The 19357-nt window shown below is 37.0% G+C and overlaps 1 protein-coding gene across 3 annotated transcripts in view; it reads left to right on the top strand.

Moving 5' to 3' along the window:
* The window catches only part of UHRF2 (ubiquitin like with PHD and ring finger domains 2), an 88483-nt gene that overhangs the window by 65061 nt on the left and 4065 nt on the right, over nt 1-19357 (top strand). The window contains exons 7-14 of one of the 3 annotated variants that reach the window (XM_012814001.2): nt 1300-1423; nt 1647-1754; nt 5389-5493; nt 10109-10215; nt 13661-13823; nt 15035-15175; nt 16824-16920; nt 17286-17452. In XM_012814001.2, the coding sequence (XP_012669455.1) occupies nt 1300-1423; nt 1647-1754; nt 5389-5493; nt 10109-10215; nt 13661-13823; nt 15035-15175; nt 16824-16920; nt 17286-17452 (1012 nt within the window). Of the gene's footprint in view, nt 1-1299; nt 1424-1646; nt 1755-5388; nt 5494-10108; nt 10216-13660; nt 13824-15034; nt 15176-15762; nt 16921-17285; nt 17453-19357 lie in introns of those variants that run through there. The other 2 variants (XM_023508357.1, XM_023508350.1) reach the window with 2 other exon arrangements.

Here is a 19357-nt window from a genome sequence, read left to right as displayed (position 1 = left end):
GGCTGGGGATTCGAACCCGCCACCTTAGGTGTATGTGGCTGGCGCCTTAGCCGGTTGAGCCATAGGCACCAGCCTAAAGGAATGAATCTTATGGATAGCTTTAGGATGATAAAATTAGAAAACTGTCTTGTATTATTCTGTGACATATCTCTACATTCATATTAAGGTCTTTCACTTATAACTCCTTGACCTTTAAGTCTTTTCTACTTCTCCAAATCGTGTTATCTGTGTATTTAACCTCTGTACTAATTTTCTCAGACAGATAATACCTGCTTTAATCAAATCATAGTTATAAAGGTGAGTCCTTCAGGTAAAATGTAGTCTGTCTTTAGAACAAATTTATTTTTGGAAGCCTTCCTAATTTCCCAACTAGAAGATATTTTAATTTGTAGTATTTAGTGCCTTCTCAGACATAATTTGCCCAAGGTTAGGGATTGAATTATTTCCATTTTTATTTCCTGTAGTACTCAACAAGATATTTCATAATTAGGCAGTCAGGATTGACTGGTGGATATAGAGATGTATCTTCCTTGCTCTAAAGGGTATATGGAATAGATAATTATGAAATAGAAAGTATGGACAAAGAAATTTAAAATTAATTGGGCAATGGTCATTTGATCTTTGTTAGGATATTCCCAAAGTTTTCTGTTACTTGGTGACACAGAATAGTCCCATCTCATTCTATGGTCATAAACTTTGTTTTTTTAGAAAAGTGTGAAGGCAGTTTATGAAATACAAGTCACAGTAATTATCTGCGAATAAGCCAAAAGACAAACAAGCATGGGAGGTGGAATTTAGCTAGGCATAAGGTTAATATAAACATCCTGAAATTCTCTATCCTTGTAATAAACTATATATTTTTTGACTCTGAGAATTGTAAGAACCAATTTATATGAGAAGATGTATCTGTGGCATTGTTGAATGTTTTGTCTAGGAACATCTATTCTTGCTACTTTTGTTTTAATGATAACTTTAAGTGAACAATTTGTTGTCTTCAGAGTTAGTGGTGACGTGTGAGGGTACCATTTGAATCTCAGTTTTGTCTGGCTTTTGAACTGAATTTGAGGATTTATAATAAAATCTTTAAGTTCTCTAAAAGGATGACAAGAATGTTTTTTATATATTTTAAATAGCCTAATCATGTAAATATTTTTAAAAGTTTAATATTTTAATGTCAGCAGAAACTGTAATATGCACCAAGTAATACATGTTAAACCTGTTCTAATCTAGAAGGGTTGTTACACTGTTATTGGCCTTAATATGGTTTTGTCAAAATTCCTTTGTTCTTTTCTTTGAAAGGTATTGTCCTTCCTGTAAAACTGATTCCAGTGAGGTTGTAAAGGCTGGTGAAGGACTCAAGATGAGTAAAAAGAAAGCAAAGATGCCATCAGCTAGTACTGAAAGCCGGAGAGACTGGGGCAGGGTAAAGAAGAAATTCATTTTTTCTAAGTAATAAGTTATAATATATCGTATTTCAACACCAATAGTAATAATGATACAAAAGATTAAGCAGTATAGTCATTAATATTGGCGGTACATAAATACATGAACAATTATATTTTATTCATGTGTTGCAAAATGGGTCATTTTGTAAGTAACATTTTAACATAACTGATTTCTTAAACAGCTTGTTTCATGACTTTTAGGGAATGGCTTGTGTTGGTCGTACAAGAGAATGTACTATTGTTCCTTCTAATCATTATGGACCTATTCCTGGTATTCCCGTTGGATCAACTTGGAGATTTAGAGTTCAGGTATGTCTTAAAATTGGCTTAATTGAAAGGGTAAAATTGGGTGTAGTTCAAATTGTAGCAGTGTTAATGTCTATTGATTATAAATGAACCTAGCTGGTAACACATGGTATTCAGTTGTTAGAATGAAAGATTTTCTTTAGAATGGGTTTATTCTTCCCAGAGGTTAACAAAGGAAAACATATCACTTTGTTTTACTGTTCTATTATAGTTATGGTAGTCAATATAATTAAACTTTCTAAAGAATTTTTGCCAAAAATTTAATATTTAGAACTCCAAACATTAAATTTTTTTTAAGTCATGTAGTAAATTATCATTTAATGTGACTGAACTCTAAGCTTGCTTCAGGTGTTTTCTCTTTTTTTTTTGAGACAGAGCCTCAAGCTGTCCCCCTGGGTAGAGTGCTATGGCATCACAGCTCACAGCAACCTCCAACTCCTGGGTTCGAGCGAGTCTCTTGCCTCAGCCTCCCAAGTAGCTGGGACCACAGGCGCCCGCCACAACGCCCGGCTATTTTTTGGTTGCAGCCATTATTGTTGTTTGGCGGGTCTGGGCTGGATTCGAACCTGCCACCTTAGGTGTATGTGGCTGGCGCCTTAGCCACTTGAGCCACAGGTGCCGAGCCACAGGTGCTGAGCCGCTTCAGCTGTTTTCTTTGGGGCTTATCCTCCTGAACAAAACCGTGTACAAGATAATTAGGCAGAGGGCATAAAATTATTTCCTCCTTCAACTTGAGAAAGGCTGTGTTGTATTTATTCCTAACTATCTTAGAAAGGTAATTTTATGGAAAACTTGGTGTGAAAGAAAAAGTCTCTGATAGAACCATTTCTTTTTTTCTTTTCTTTTTTTTTTAGAGACAGTCTCACTTATCGCCCTTGGTAGAGTGCTGTGGTGTCACAGCTCACAGCAACCTCTAAATCCTGGGCTTAGGCGATTCTCTTGCCTCAGCCTCCTGAGTAGCTGAGACTACAGGTGCCCACCACAATGCCCGGCTATATTTTTTGTCGCCACACTGGTTCACACACCCGCCCTACCCATTGAGCCACAGGCGCCCCCCAGGTAGAACCATTTCTAATTAGAGACACCCAAGATCTTGAACTTTGAGAGAGGCTTTTTTATATTGAATGGCCCTGGTATGTAGACTTGAATATAATTTCAAATAATAATGTATGATTGTCCTTCAGTATCTTTAGGTACTGATTTTTGGGATCCCCCACACCTACTCAAATCTACAAATGGCTCAAGTCCTTTTATAAAATGGCATAGTATTTATAAATGCTATGTATATAGTAGTTACACTGTTGTTTAGGGAATAATGACAAAAAGTGTGTATGTGTTCAGTATATACACAACTATCAATTTTTTTTCCCCCAGAGTATTTTCTATCCTTGATTGAATCTGCAGATGTGCAACCTGTAGATATAGAGGGCCAACGGTACATATACATAGCTTGGAAAGTAAAGTATTAGTGTATGATTTATGTTTTAAAAATCCACCCTACTTCTGAACCTCATTGTCTATTTCTCAGAGGTAACTACTTTAAAATTTTAGTTAATTCCTCTGGGTTTACCTTCTTATTTCTAAATAACATGTTTATACTTCTTTGTTCATATTATAGTTTGATTAACTTCTATGGAAGATGACCATTTAGTTTAATACTCTGTCCTCTCATATATGCAATTGTTGTGTTGTACTTTTGGGTGAATCAGTATTCAGTGTTTAAAATATTTTAAGTTTAATTCTATAAATACAATAAAATGTTACATAGAGGATATAATACTGTAAACACAGTAAAAGCACATTTGATGTATTTTTAGTTGCTGCCTTTTTTGCTTTTTTTTTGTTTGTTTGTTTTTTGGTAAACTTGTCTCTTCTTTATTCCCAAACTCTGAAAGTCCCCTTATGACCTAAGATGACTATGATATTTGCCTGAGCAACTAGGATGCTAAGATTCAGAGAAAAATTTTACCAGCATTATTGAGCTGGAGAAATCAAATGGCCCTGTCTTCTGCTGAATTGTCTGGGTTTCTAAGGCCTAACCCTTTTCACGTTCTGTTGCTCTTATCAGCTGCTCTTGGCCTCTAAAATGCCACCTTTTCCCAAGCCCACTGCTTAAATTTCATCTTTCTTTACTCAAAGAACGATTGTACGAGAAACAGGTGAACTACAATACCTTTCTCAGGAGTTTCCCATATATCTTTAATTCTGCCTCACTGAAGCAAAGGAGTGATGCTTGTTGCAGTGAGGCAGAATTAAAGATATAGGGGGGAAAAGCATTTGACCATTGAAGTATAGATAGTATGAGTAAACTAGAAATGGATAGCATATTTACATTACCTTGAATAGTTTTGGCTCAAGCACATAGGTTCTATGAAGAAAAAGCTAGAGATAAGGCTGGGAAAACAGAGCCAGATTGAAAGAGGTTAATGTATAATGCCTAACTTGGGCTTGATACCGTGGGGCCATTTAATGTATTTAATTTTTTTTTTTTTTGAGACAGAGTCTCACTACATCACCCTCAGTAGAGTGCTGTGCTGTCACAGCTCACAGCAACCTCAAACTCTTGGGCTTAAGCAATTCTCTTGCCTCAGTCTCCCAAGTAGCTGGGAGTATAGGTGCCTACCACAATGCCCGGCTATTTTTTGTTGCAGTTGTCATTGTTCTTTAGCTGCCCTAGGCCAGGTTTGAACCCTCCAGCCTCTGTGTATGTGGCTGGCAACATATCCACTGTGCTACAGTGCTGAGCCCATTTAATGTATTTTAAGCAATTGAAAGTCAAAAGCAGAATTGTTCTTCAAAGGACCATTCTGTTTGTGATAGACTGGGTTTGAAGGAGCACAGCTGGAGGCAGTGAAAAGGGGTCTATTGTAAGCATTCATGATGCAGATTAAGAAGTGGAAGTTGAAATAGATGAATTTGAGCAGTCTTGTGACCAAAGTAGGTTTGAGGAATAAAGAAAAAGAATTAGGCTAATAACTCTTGGGTTTTTGTTTTGTTTTATTTTGTTTTTTGTTTTTGGCAGTCTTCACTCTTTTGCCTAGGCCAGAGTGCAGTGGCATAATCACAGCTCACTGAAACCTCAAATTTCTGGACTAAAACAGTCCTCCTGGCTTAGCCTCCCAAGCAACTGGGGTTATTATACATGTGCACCGCCACACTCAGCTAATTGTTTTATTCTTGTAGAGAATTCTTGTGTCTAGTTATGTTGCCCAGGCTAGTCCTGAACTCCTGGCTTCAAGTGATCCTCCCTTCTCGACCTCCAAAGTGGTAGGATTACAGACAGAAGCCACTGCCCTTGGCCACACCTACATTTTTTGACTTGGAAAAAAGGCAGAGAACAAAGCCCTATAAAGACATGAAATACAGGAAGAGATCTGGCCCACTGAATTCCAAAAGATGTAAGAGGATGATTTTTTTACTACCTATTATGTAACTCAGGCTTCTCAGTTCAGTCAGTAGTAGCGTTATCAACTCACTGAAAGGATAAATTTGGGGAGAAACAAAATAAGAGAGCAAGATAGAACTCGAGGTGAGGTTCAGTTCTTGGGCATCTAGATATCAGTAATGTATATGAAAGTATTTTGTAAATGTAACTTAGCTGTTCAAACGTATTCTGAGACCCTTTTTTTACTTACAGGTGAGTGAAGCAGGTGTTCATAGGCCCCATGTTGGTGGAATTCACGGTCGAAGTAATGATGGAGCTTATTCTCTTGTCCTGGCTGGTGGATTTGCAGATGAAGTAGTAAGTCATCATATAACCTTGTTCCTTTAGAACGTGCCTTGATCATTCAGTAAAATACAAAAGCTTTGTCTAGGATATATCAAATACTATCTTTTTTTAGCATAGCTTTTATGTTGAAGTGATCAGTTATATGCAAGTTATATGGTAAATCAGTTGGCAGTGTTTAATCTATACATGACTAATTTGACTTACAGTACATTTGGTAACTGATAAGAAAAATAATTCTCTAGAGAGCTTTTTTTTAAATTAAACTTACTACTTTGACATAATTATAGGGTCACCTGTAGCATTAGAAATGCAGAGACCCTGTGCCCTCTACCGAGTTCCCTGTAAAGGTGACACCTTGCAAGACTGTATTATATTATCACAACTAGTTCTCAGCTATTATGGATAAAGCTGCAATTAATATTTGTGAACTGAATCTTTGTATTATAAGCAAGTCATAGCTATAGAAGTAGGTGAGGGAAACCTAAATAAGCTTCACATTCAAGAAAAACTTTATTCTGGGCAGTGCCCATAGCTCAGTGGGTGAGCACCAGCCACATACACCGAGGCTGGCAGGTTTGAACCTGGCCCAGGCCAGCTAAAACACCAATGACAACTGCAACCAAAAAATAGCTAGGCATTGTGACGGGCACCTATAGTCCCAGCTACTTGGGAGGCTGAGGCAAGAGAATTGCTTAAGCCCAAGAGTTTGAGGTTGGTGTGAGCTGTGACACCACTGTACTCTAACAAGGGTGACATAGTGAAACTGTCTCAATAAAAAAAAAGAAAGAAAATTTATTCTGAAACCTTGATTTGGTATAATATTCATGGAGCCAATGATCTTTGTTCTTTTTGGATTAATGGGCATGAAACTCTTGAGTACCTGCTGTTAGTCAAGTTAATATTTTACTTGAGAATTAATCAAATGCTAGTTTTAGTACCCTATTTAGGTGAACCCTCTTGAGAAATGAGGACCCAGAAAGATGATTTGTATCTTCTCAGTTTTCCTGAGAAGTAGTTTGTTCAGTGATAGGGAGAAAACTCTGAAACCATGTTGTTTTGGGTTTGTGTTTAGAGCCTGGGGCTTCTTTTCCTAGCTATGTGGCCTTAGGCAAGTTACATCTGTCTCATCTGTAAAGTAGAGCTTATAATAATACTTCAGGATGGCGCCTGTGGCTCAGTGAGTAGGGCACCGGCCCCGTATACCGTACCGAGGGTGGTGGGTTCAAACCCGGCCCTGGCCAAACTGGAACAAAAAAATAGCCAGGCATTGTGGTGGGCGCCTATAATCCCAGCTACTCAGGAGGCTGAGGCAAGAGAATCACCTAAGCCCAAGAGCTGGAGGTTGCTGTGAGCTGTGACTTCATAGCACTCTACCGAGGGTGACAAAGTAAAACTCTGTCTATAATAATAATAATAATAATTCATAGGTTTTCTGTGGGGCTTAAATTAATTAAATGTAAAATGCCTTTTTAATAATGCTTTAAATTAATTATATGTAAAATGCCTAACCCCCCCCCACCATAATAAGTGCTAGACAGTGTTATTAGTGGTAGTGGTAGTACTCGGTCTTGTAGGCATATAAATGATATTGTGAGAGAAACTGGCAAAAATTGAAGATACGTTCTAGACTGCCTTGATTTAAGGAATCAATAAAGGAATCTGGGAAAAAATTAATGATCTTAATTGTGCTTTAGAATGATTTATCTGGCAATCTTTAGTACGGAGGTTGAGAAGATTGAGATGGTCTTCTACCTAGTGAGGGTGATGGATGACAGGAATGGAACATTTAGCTTATTGTCTTAGGCAGGTGCTCTGGCACCTTAGGAAAAGAATAGAGGTTGGAAAATACAAGAAGAATTAAGTGTTCCAGAGCAGCACCGTGCCCCTTATGTAGCTTCTTTATGTGAACTCTGTTCAGGCAGCAGCCTTGTTGAGGTTTCTCCCTCACAGGGCACAATCTAGTGCAGCAGCACGACCCACAGGAACTGTATTAAAGGGTCGAGTCGTTAGGAAGGTTGAGAACCACTGATCTAGTGGATCATGAACTAGAAGATGTAACATATTTAAGGTGATCATCTTTCATAGGCAAAATAATCTCGAGTAATATTGGCTGAGCTCTGACAGTCTGGCAATTCTTTATTTCCCCAGGATAATTTAAAGTTTTTGTTGGTGTAATGATTAAGAACAAATGAGTGAATAATGTAGAATTTTAACCATGTTTACTTGATTTTTCACTGCTTGAAGAACTATGTTTTAAATATTGTTTCACCTAGATTGCTTTCACTATGCTCTCCTAGTTTGCGCTTTTTCTTTATAGCATTCCCATGATTATAACTTAAAGTTGACAAGGTTATTTTGGAGTCAATCCAGATACCTTGTGGAAAACTGCTTTTGATCAATTTCAGAAGTTGTCTCAACTATTCTAGATATACTTGTTTATTAGGATTCCTTTACATAGAATACACACTAAAGATGAAACTCCTTAATACCTTTTTAAAAAAATAAACTTTAATATTGAGATATTCAAGGTTTTTGTACCAATAAAAACACTTTTTAAGCTTTAAGACTTTAGTTGTGACTCTTAATCCAAAAGGAAAACAACTTGTAAACAATTGACTTCTGTCACAACTAAGAATTTTAGAGAGAAAACATCATAGTCTAAGTTCTATCTGCTCTAATTAAAATGATCTTTCTTTAAAAAAGAATCACTATTGGACGGCACCTGTCGCTCAGTGAGTAGGGAGCTGGCCCCATATACCAAGGGTGGCGTATTCAAACCCAGCCCCAGCTGAACTGCAACCAAAAAATAGCCAGATGTCATGGCAGGTGTCTGTAGTCCCAGCTACTTGGGAGGCTGAGTCAAGAGAATCACGTAAGCCCAGGAGTTGGAGGTTGCTGTGAGCTGTGTGACGCCACGGCAGTCTACCAAGGGCAACAAAGTGAGACTCAGTCTCTACCAAAAAAAAAATAAATACAAAAAAATCACTGTTTAGTGTTAATAGAATTTATTGCATACTGGTAGTTCTCTCAATTTGAATATTGAATTAGGAAGAGACTTTAATATCCATATAAATTTCTAGTTACTACCAAAATAATTGTGGAGCTAGTTTATATAACATTTTCTTATGGCATATATTTTATTTTACATTTAATAGGCATTTTATACCTCTTCTTAGTTTTCATATTTCTCCGTAATCTTCTTTTTAATGGTAGGTCACTATTTTATCTGAATGCCATATGGATGAACCCATTGGATATGAAATGTTAAAGAACTTATGGTATTAGAATTTCAGTGAGATTTTTAGGTAAACTTGCTTTATAAAATTTAGTGTCAAGATCGGAACTTGAAATTTGGGCTCAGTGCCCGTAGCACAGTGGTTACAGTGCCAGCCACATACACCAAAGGTGGCGGGTTCAAACCTGGCTCCTGCCAACTAAAACAACAGCAACAACAACAACAAAAAATAGCTTGGCGTTGTGGCGGGCACTTGTATTCCCATTTACTTGGGAGGCTGAGGCAAGAGAACCGCTTAAGCCCAAGAGTTTGAGGTTACTGTAAGCTGTGACTCTGCAGCACTCTACTGAGGGCAACATAGTGAGACTCTGTCTCAAAAAAAAAAAAAAACCTTGAAATTTGGCAACAAACTTAGGTATGGCAGTTGAGAATTCAGTTATTGAATGTTTATCAAAGTAATACTATTAAATATATATAAAAAGAACCTATAAGCTAGTATCAATAAGTTTATTTTAATGTTAAATAGAGTATTTCCAGGCTCAATGCCCTGCCCAAGCAGTTAAGGTGCCAGCACATACTCCTGAGCTGGTGGGTTCAAATCCAGTCTGGGCCCTCCAAGCAATGACAGTTGCAGCCAAAAAGTAGCTGGGCCTTGTGGCAGGCACCCATAATCCCAACTACTTGGGAGGTGGTGGCAGGAGAATTGTTGGGCCCAGGAGTTGGAGGTTGCTGTGAGTTGTGATGCCACAGCACTCAGCTCAGGGCAACAGCTTGAGGCTCTGTCTCAAAATAAATAAATAAAGTATTTCCAACCAATAAGGCCTTATCTCATAACAGCCTATAGATTATTTAAATGCATAATTAGCATAAGAATAGCCATGGGGAGGAGATGTTGGAAATTCCAACTTAAAGTGAAACTTTAGGTCTGGTAGTATAATTTGAAGGTATACTTCACATAAGATTGCACTTGAATTTTGCATTATCTTGATAGATACCTGAAAAGAACACATCAAATCATTCTAATCAAATATCTTGACTTTGAAATAAGAATTGGTGAAATTGGCTTAGCACTCGTGCTCAGTGGATAGGGCACCAGTCACATATGCTGGGGCTGGCACGTTCGAACCCGGCCTGGGCTTGCTAAACAACAACAACCACAACAAAAAAATAGCCAGGTATTGTGGTGGGTACCTCTATTCCCAGCTACTTGGGAGGCTGAGGCAAGAGAATTGTTTAAGCCCAAGAGTTTGAGATTGCTATGAGCTGTGATGCAATGGCACTCTACCCAGGGCAACAAAGTGAGATTCTGTCTTTAAAAAAAAAGAAGAATGGGTGAAATTATAACTATAACCTGAGTTTAGGTGTCTTAATGCAGAAAATCTTCTCTTATAGGACCGAGGTGATGAATTCACATACACTGGAAGTGGTGGTAAAAATCTGGCTGGCAATAAAAGAATTGGCGCACCATCAGCTGATCAAACATTAACAAACATGAACAGGTACTACTCTAAAGACTATTTAGAATTTGGACATAACATTGTATAAAAGTTTGATTATAGGACTATAATTTGTAAGAGAGAATCTTATGTTGAGAGTTAAAGATCTGAAATTAAAATTCCATTGTCTGATTATATCATTGTCTATAGGCATCCTAATTCTTTATACCATTATTCTTTAAATGGCACAATTGCCAGTCTTAACACATGTACTGTGCATTTGAAAACATGTAGACACCTCTGAAGGAAAGGAGCCTATGATTTAAGTGAAATTAAAGACAAGGTGGCATGTCTAATATCCCACAAATGAAAGCAAAAGTGATGTTCTTCTCAACACAGATTTAACTTTTAAAGTGACACACTTCTTTTTAGAGAAAACTCAACATCTGTGTGAAATAAGGGAGCCACATTTACATTCATAAGTGATATATCAGATAGCTTAGTCAGAACTGCACTCAAGGTACTTTCATGGTTTATACCAACAAGATATCTTCTGAATGTTTACAAAAGGAAATGTTTGTTTAGTTACAGTCTTTTCTAACTAAATCCCCTTTAAGGCATTACAAAAAAGCCACCTTGTACTGACATTCATTCCATAGAAATACAGCTCCCATGGAAACAGAAAATTTAATAATTTTCCAAAACAGTTTCATTTTTGTCAGTGAGTGTGGATACCAACATCAGTAATAGATAAGTAACCCAAACTGTCAGACAGCAAAGATTATATTATAATTTGTTGTGCTGAAAATTTTGTAATCATTTCATAAAGTTAGAGTATTTTGTGGATTAAAAGTATATTTCATGTTCAGTCAAATTCACTCGGTTTTAAGTACTATCCCCTTAATTTCTGATTACCGTGTGAAGTAAAGAATATACCAGTATAATTTCAAGACTTTATTGCATATCAAGTTACAAAGAATCTGTTTTTATGTCTTCTATATTATTTCTGACAGTAGGATTATTTTTACTGAACCAGCAGAGGAGACAGGTCAGATTTGCTGGTGAAAACATTCCTGAGGTGCAGGAATTTAGTCCCTAGCTGTTCTTTAGCGAGAAAGTAACTCTTCAAGAGGAATGATCTTAGAAGAAATACTTTGCTTTTGTCAATGAAAATGTATCTTGAATTGGCAAAAGGGCCTTTTCGAATTGTCAAATCTGAAAATATTTTCCCTTTAATAATAGATTATTTTGTTTGAATGAAACTTCTTTTATACCCACCCTTACAATATACATGTTAAGATTCCTTTCAAGCTTTTGGACGATCTAATAAGTATTCTTACAATCTCATTAGAAAATAATTGACAAGCAGTAAAAATCTTTGCTATTAAAGAGAGAGTAGTGAAAATGAAATAGTAAGTCAGAACAATTTAGGATTGACATATCATAGAGACTTAAACATTCAGTCAGTCACATTGTGTTATGAATACACCTTGTGGTTTTAAGACTTTTTGAACAAAAGTACCTGTGTCTTAGAAACATGCAAACTGAGAAGAAAGCCTGACCCATAGTATACTCTTCTCCAAACAGTGTATGGTTCAGTTCATTTTTGCTTCTTTGCTAAGAGGTAATGTGACACCTCCTTCCTTCTGAGAAACTTAGTCCTAGTTCTTCTAGTTCTTCCACTTTTAAGAAACTGTCAAGTGCAGCAAGGTTATCTGGCTATTCTTTATCAGGGCAATTAATGGCAACTGACCGGTTGAGCTGTAGATAGAGTGATGCATGAGCTTTATTGCTGTTTTGCCTACTTTCATCCTCTTCTACTCTTCACATACTTGTATATCCTGTATATTTATCTGAAGCTAGAAGTGAGTTAACAGTGCCGGTTAGAGAGGGTAATAATTATAATTAAAAGTACCTATGAGCATTCAAAGCATTCCACCCAGTGACATGAAGGCAGTACTTATCCCAGCTCTTTAAGAAGATAAAGTATGTATATATCAGTAGATATTTCATTAGTAAGACATAATTCTAGCCCTAGAGGTGATAGCTATATTTTCTTCTACCTTCCATAGTTTTAATGCATCTCCCTTTAAGCTAAAGATAACTTGGTAAGCTTTAACTCTTTGACTACAGCTATAAAAGTTATTTTAAAAAACAAAGTAAGTTCATTTACTTTTAAAAGATAACTGTGGTCAAGAGATTTCTTTTCAATAGGTTGGTCATTCAGTTTTAAGGTCTATTTTTAATTTGAGCCTGAATGAGAGGAATTATACCCTGAAGAACTATTTTGTATCCTATGATTTCACCAGATTAGGTGTGCTTCTTTTAACTTTACATATTCTTAATGTTTTCTTTTCACTTAAGTTATGAAGTAGCTGTCTTAAAGGAAAATACTAGTTTTAAACAGATTCTAAAACTAGTATTTTAAAAGAGATTTTAGTAGGACGAGGTTTTCAAAAAGAGGACTTTCTAACATCTGATAAACTCACTAATTTATTACTACCCAGTGAAGACACATACTAAGGAAGTTCCAGCTAAGTCAGGTGCTTCTTCCAACTCAGTGTTCCTCCTTGTCTGTGTGTCATCAGTAAAACATAGTAATCTCAACCAGACTAAAATCTTCATTGGCTTTGCACACTGGCTCATGCCTGTAATCCCAGTGCCTTGGGAAGCTGAGGCAAGAGGATCACTTGAGGCCAAGAGTTTAAGACCAACCTGGGCACCATAGCAAGACCCTCATCTCTACAAAAAATTAACCAGGCCCAATGATGTGTGCCTATAGTCTCAGCTAAGACAAGTGGTTGCTTAATCCCAAGAGTTCGAGGTTATAGTAATCTGTGATCATACCACTTCATTCCAGCCTGGGCAATAGAGTGAGATCCTAACTCTAAGAAAGGAAAGTCTTTGTCTTGATTTAGCACAGGCATTTGGATGCTTCGGTCTTGTTTAAATTTATCTTTTTAATAGAGGCCTTTAAAGAATATCTCATACTGTACTTGTTCTTAATCTTTTAAACTTTTAGGAATCTTTTTATATCTGGAATGTGGGAAATAGACCTAGGAAGATCATTTTAACCTTGATGACAAATTTATATTTCTGGATTTCTTTCAACATTATCCCAGCAATTTATCTCACTCCCTTATCAAAAATAACCATTAAAACAATCACTTGCTTTAGTTCTCCCTTCCCTCAAAAAACGTTATTTAAAGAAAATTCCATGTATTTCTAGTTGTTTTCTATTATACGTGGCACAGATGTTATTACTTTCAGAAGAACCCTACAGGCTATCTGAGAACCAATCCCCTGGCTTGGGGATGACATCAGAAAACTGATTTGTCTTCTCTGCTGGTGGGGGAAAGCATAATCCTATTATCTGGAATAATATGGAAAGAATCATAGAATCTTGACCATCAGGTAAGGCATAATTCACCTTTTAATTGTGCTAATGACTCCATTATATACTAGAAGAAAAATTACTTGGTATAAAGACTTTTGTTTTGTTTTTTAGGGCATTGGCCCTAAACTGTGATGCTCCATTGGATGATAAAATTGGAGCAGAGTCTCGGAATTGGAGAGCTGGTAAGCCAGTCAGAGTGATACGCAGTTTTAAAGGGAGGAAGATCAGCAAATATGCTCCTGAAGAAGGCAACAGATATGATGGCATTTATAAGGTGCTCTATCTGGCATGACATGTTGTTTGTCATTCTTCCTGGGTTTCGAGGCAAGGTTGCCACAGGGAACGACTATGGGTGGGTTAGAGGAAATAGTAGCCATCATAATTAATTCTACTTTCTCCAAAACAGATACACAAAGCAAACTTTTTTTTTTTTAAGGTTATACAAAGTTCCAAAGAACAGAGTTATATTAGGGGTTAAGATTTAAATATATATTCTCTTATGATAAAACCATTTACATCACTTGGCTATTATAGACCTCGATTCTTTCAGAGTCATTTTAATTGTAATAGATTTTCAAATCAGAGCACATTATAATAAAAATAGATTTGCAGGCTTTGTTTAAAAATCAGGGTATCAGCTGGGCATGATGGCTCCTGTAGTGCTGGCACTCTGGAAGCCTGAGATGGGAGGATTGCTTAAGCTTAGAGTTTAAGACCAGCCTGAGCAAGAGCAAGAACTCATCTCTACTAAACAAAGAAAAACTAGCCAGGTGTCATGGTGTATACCGGTAGTCTCAGCTACTTGGGAGGCTCAGGCAGGAGGATGGCTTGAGCCCAGAAGTTTGAGGTCCAGTGAGCTGCTGTCATGCCACTGCACTTTACCTTGGTGACAGAGCAAGACTCTGTCGCAGAAAACAAAGAAGCCTGAGCATAGTGGCTCACTACTGTAATCCTAGCACTCTGGGAGGCTGAGGTGGACCGATTGCCTTAGCTCAGGAGTTCAAGACCAGCCTGAACAAGAGTGAGACCCTGTCTCTAAAAATAGCCGGGCATTGTGGCAGACGCCTGTAATCCCAGCTACTTAGGAGGCTGATGCAAGAGAATCACTTGAGCCCAGGAGTTAGAGGTTGCTGTGAGCTATGACATCATGGCACTCTACCAAGGGTAACAAAGTGAGACTCTGTCTCAAAATGTTAAAAAAAAAAAAAAAAAAAGAAGAGAGGGAATATATGCTGCCACCATTTTAATCTACCTATGAGCATAATTTGTTACTATATAGCCATCTACACTTATATAGGAACTGTCTTAATAGGGATTAGATCAAAACAGTATTTTAGAGGATATTTTTGACTTATTTTACAGGAAAACAAGTACCTTCTGAATTGCATGTAGTTCTGGCAAGTTTACTTATAACACTAATGTGGTGATATTATTAATAAATCTAAACTTTACAACTCAAACCAGTACTGATACATTTTGATTTAGGTGGTGAAATACTGGCCAGAGATTTCATCAAGCCATGGATTCTTAGTTTGGCGATATCTTTTAAGAAGAGATGATGTTGAACCTGCTCCTTGGACCTCAGAAGGAATAGAACGGTCAAGGAGATTATGTCTGCGTTTACAGGTTAGATTATTTTTGCCTAGGCTACTTATATGTTCATAAAATTGTACACCTTTACTGTCCGGTATGCCCTAACACTGGATATAACCCACAGCAGTTGATCAGTAGACTATAAGGGGTGAGGAATAAGATTATGCAAATATACAGAAGATCAAGAAGTGAAAAGGTGGCATTCTAGGTGTCATCCTGTTCTTGGACCAAGGATTATACTGGGAAAAGCTGGGCTTGTCAACAAAAAGTAGAATATTTCTACTTCATTTTGGAAATGAAGTGTGAGGGAAAAGGATTCATAAAACTTAGGTATAGGAGAAGGGATGTTCATTTTAGAGGGTGCAGGGGTGTGTTTGGTAGGGGAAGGGTGGGAAAGAGGCTTATAGGAGTGATCTGCTTTCTACCCTTCTCACTTTTCCTCACCCCTTTTTTTCTCTTCCCCCGCAAAGCTGCTTCCCTGCCCTGCTACCACCTTTAGTGCTTTTCCTTTTTTTCCCCTTTACCCATGTTCAGCTATTAACTCATGAAAGACTTTATTGGTTTTGTATGCATAGTGGATGGTATGGCTGCATTTCCCCTTCACTGCCTGTATACCCTAGATTTTGTCCCTGACACTGACTTCAGAGCATGGTTTGAGTTCATCCCCCATCATTCCCCATTGGTGTGCTTCCTGTAAAGACTGCCAGCTTTGTCATTTCCCTTGGCTCTGCCTACACTGCATGTGTAGGGGCTGAACTATGGGCAAGTGTCTGACCACCCAGGCAGGTGAGTGTGTGTCTTCTAGTGCAAATCTTGTTTCTGTATTTTTCTTTTTAAACGCATAGAATTGATTATTTAAATAAGAGCCATTATCTGCTAAAATAACTACCAAACTTATACTTTTTATAACTAAATATAAAAAAAATTGCCAAATTCATTTCAAAAGGTTTTTTATATCCCAATGTTCAGAGCAGAAGCATGTGAGCCCATCTATGATGAGTTTATAATATCATTGATGTTTATATCACTTATGCCTAAAACATTGAGTTTTTAAGCATGAGCATTATCACAAAGCATGCCCCACTCCTGCAAAAAAGGTAGCTATTGAAAACATCAGGATAATAGAATTTCTTTAAAGTATAACCCTTAGCTGGTAGAAAAGCTAGCAATTTAGTCATTTTCGGTCTTCCAAAACCCCCACCCCCACTTATCTTGGGAGGTAAGAAATTTGACTCTTAATGTTTTTGGTTGTGTTTTTGATTAACTCCATACAACTTACTATAATCCCATCTATTTGATTACCATCTGTTGTGCTCTGTGATTGATCCTCACTTATCTTCATCTCTAGATTTTACTTTTCTTCTCTTAAACTTTAAGCTACCTAGTCACAACTCTTAAAGACTTATCTTTGTTTTCTTAGACCTGAAACTAAGATCATTGTATTATAAGATATAATCTGTTAGCAGTCAAAGCTCTGTGGTTTTACCCTGAATTTGGGATTTGAATAGTCATCTGTCCTTTTGAACTCTTTTCTTTAAATGTCTATATTCTTTCTTTAGTTAAAATCTTTTGGTTTGGGGAAAGTGCAGTCCCCCTTTCCTTATTAAAAATTTCTCAGGAGGATCTAGAACCCCCTTCTCTGTGAAGCTCAAATCTACATTGTACTTCTCCTTCCCATCAGTATCCAGCAGGTTACCCTTCAGATAAGGAAGGGAAGAAGAGTAAAGGACAGTCAAAGAAGCAGGCCTGTGGAGCCACAAAAAGGCCAACTTCAGATGGTAGGTAATAATGGAAGAACATAAATCCTAATAAACTTTTTTTTTGGCTAGGGCTGGGTTTGAACCCACCACCTCCAGCATATGGGGCCAGCACCCTACCCTTTTGAGCCACAGGCACCACTCTCCTAAAAAACTTTTTAATAAAGAAAAATATTAAGAGAATAAATTGAGACTCAGAAATTAAACGCAAATACTTTGGGGGGTTAGAGGGTGGGTCTTTTTGTGTATTTTTAATAGTTCAGAGCCAGAATAGCAGCAAATCCAGTATCCTAAACTCCAGGGAAAGTCATTCCTGGTGCCAGTTAATTCTTATTTCATAATTCTGCTTAGAACTACTTATAAGTCTGCTGACATATTTTCTTAAGCAAACCTAGAAGACTGTCCAAGTGCCTCCAAAGGGTTCAAAGCATCAGATTCAGCAGAAGCAGTTGAGGCTTTCCAACTAACTCCTCAGCAACAACATCTAATAAGAGAGGACTGTCAAAACCAGAAGCTGTGGGATGAAGTGCTTGCATCTCTTGCGGAAGGACCAGTATGTAAAGATTTTTTTTAAATAACATTCTAATATTAACAAATAATGAAAATAATTTTTTTACCTAGTATGATTTTCACTAATCAGTCAAAACTTGATGTTTCTATTCAGTTTTCTCATCTAGTGTTACCACCTTTCAAACATAATCTAAAGCAATAAATTTAAGTGGTTATAAATTTAAGCCTCATAGATGTTGGGTTTTGACTTCTCTGTACCTGAATTTAAAATAGTACTTAAGGTGTACTAGTCCTAGGAGGAATTTTCAGCTGTGAAACGTCAGCTGTAAAACTCACCAGGAAAGTTTTTGTTATAGTACAGAATTGCCTGCCTAGTAGCATAAGTTTCAAGCAAATCAGCACAATTTTCAAACCTCTATGTTCAACTTAGGGATAAAATAAGCCAGCATTGATTTGCTTAAATATTTTATATTGGTAAAGTTTTTTCTCATTTTCAAGCAGTCATAAAATTTTAAAGTGAAATTATCAAGTGCCCAAAGTTGGAGGCTTCAGATGTGAATTGCCTGTTCATTTCTTATTCACTTGCTTTTATTGTGACTTCAATTTTGCTTATAAATTTGAATGTTCTATTAGATACTGACCTCATATCATTTGTAATAGGATTACTTTTCTGTTTTCTTTCCCTCCAAAATGGTTGATATACAACTATTGTGGGTAAGCTCTAATAGCCGCTCTTGAAAATCCATCTTGTTGTCAACTTAGTGATTTCTTCTTCCCAATCCTTTTTTTTCTTTGATTTCATTGGTTAGAACATCTCATATGTGTCTGAAATGGGGTTAATTGGAATTATCATTTCCTTTGCCTATAAATCTATGAATGTGATATGTTTGGTTATCTTTGGTAGAATGAGGACATAGGAAAAGTGATTTCACTATGTGGAATTACTTTTTAGCCAAGAGACCCAGGTATAAGAGACTCTGACTTTGTTAGGTTAGACTTATCACTTAGAGAAGTTAAAATACAGTGAGCTGTTGTTTATCAGTCTAATTATTCTCTGGGCATAAAGGATACAGGTTATGATAACTCAGGTGACTTCTATCTGTGTGTAGGCAAGAGGATAAGTAGCAAATATAAATGGAAGAAAAAGCTACCTGAGTGCCCATGGAATTCTCTTCCTCCTAGGTGATATCCCACTAGTTCTATCTATTTGACCTGTCATGGTCAGATTCTTCTGACTTTGTTGCTAGCAGTTGCTTTGAAAGTTGATATACTATTGCTCTGGACAAGTTTTGTGCCCCTACTCTTCAAATAAGCCAGAAAACTGGGTTTTAGCCAACAGTGACTTTAAATCCATATGTATGTGTGTACATTTATATACAAACTACTGCCCAAGGCCCTATGTGATCAGCAGCCCAACCTTCATCTGTGGTCTTCTCTTGCTACCTTTTTGTGTCCAGACTGTTTTGACTATAGTAGTCTCTGTGCTAGTAAAACACGCTCAATTTGTTGCTGCCCTAAGCCTTTTCAGCATATTCTTTCTGACTGGAATGCTTTCTTGTCTTCATGTGGCTTACTCCTTCATATCCTTTAAGCCTGCATAAATAATACGCTTCTCAGAGAGGTCTTCTGCAGCTACCCTTAGTCTGCAGAATAGGACTAAAAGTTCCCTGAGAGTAGAGACTTTGTTTTCTTATTGCCACTGTAGATGAGTGTCTAGCACATTATAGGAATTACATACTACCCATATTATAGACACATGGAAGTCCAGGAAAATATTGGTCATTAACAAAGTAGTTTGTCAGGGAATAGAGAGTACTTGCTATAAAGTTTGGGTTTATACATTTCCCCATTAAGTGCCATATTTTTTTAATGTGTTACATAATACACATTTTCATAATTCATGTTCATTGGTCAAAGATGTCAAGACTTTTTTTTTTTTTTTTTTTTT

Source organism: Otolemur garnettii, unplaced genomic scaffold (genome assembly GCF_000181295.1).
Source record: "Otolemur garnettii isolate 467f Iridium unplaced genomic scaffold, OtoGar3 scaffold00006, whole genome shotgun sequence".
Lineage (NCBI taxonomy): Eukaryota > Metazoa > Chordata > Mammalia > Primates > Galagidae > Otolemur > Otolemur garnettii.
The sequence above is the reverse complement of the archived record's forward strand: the minus strand, read 5'-3'. Positions and strand labels throughout refer to the sequence as shown.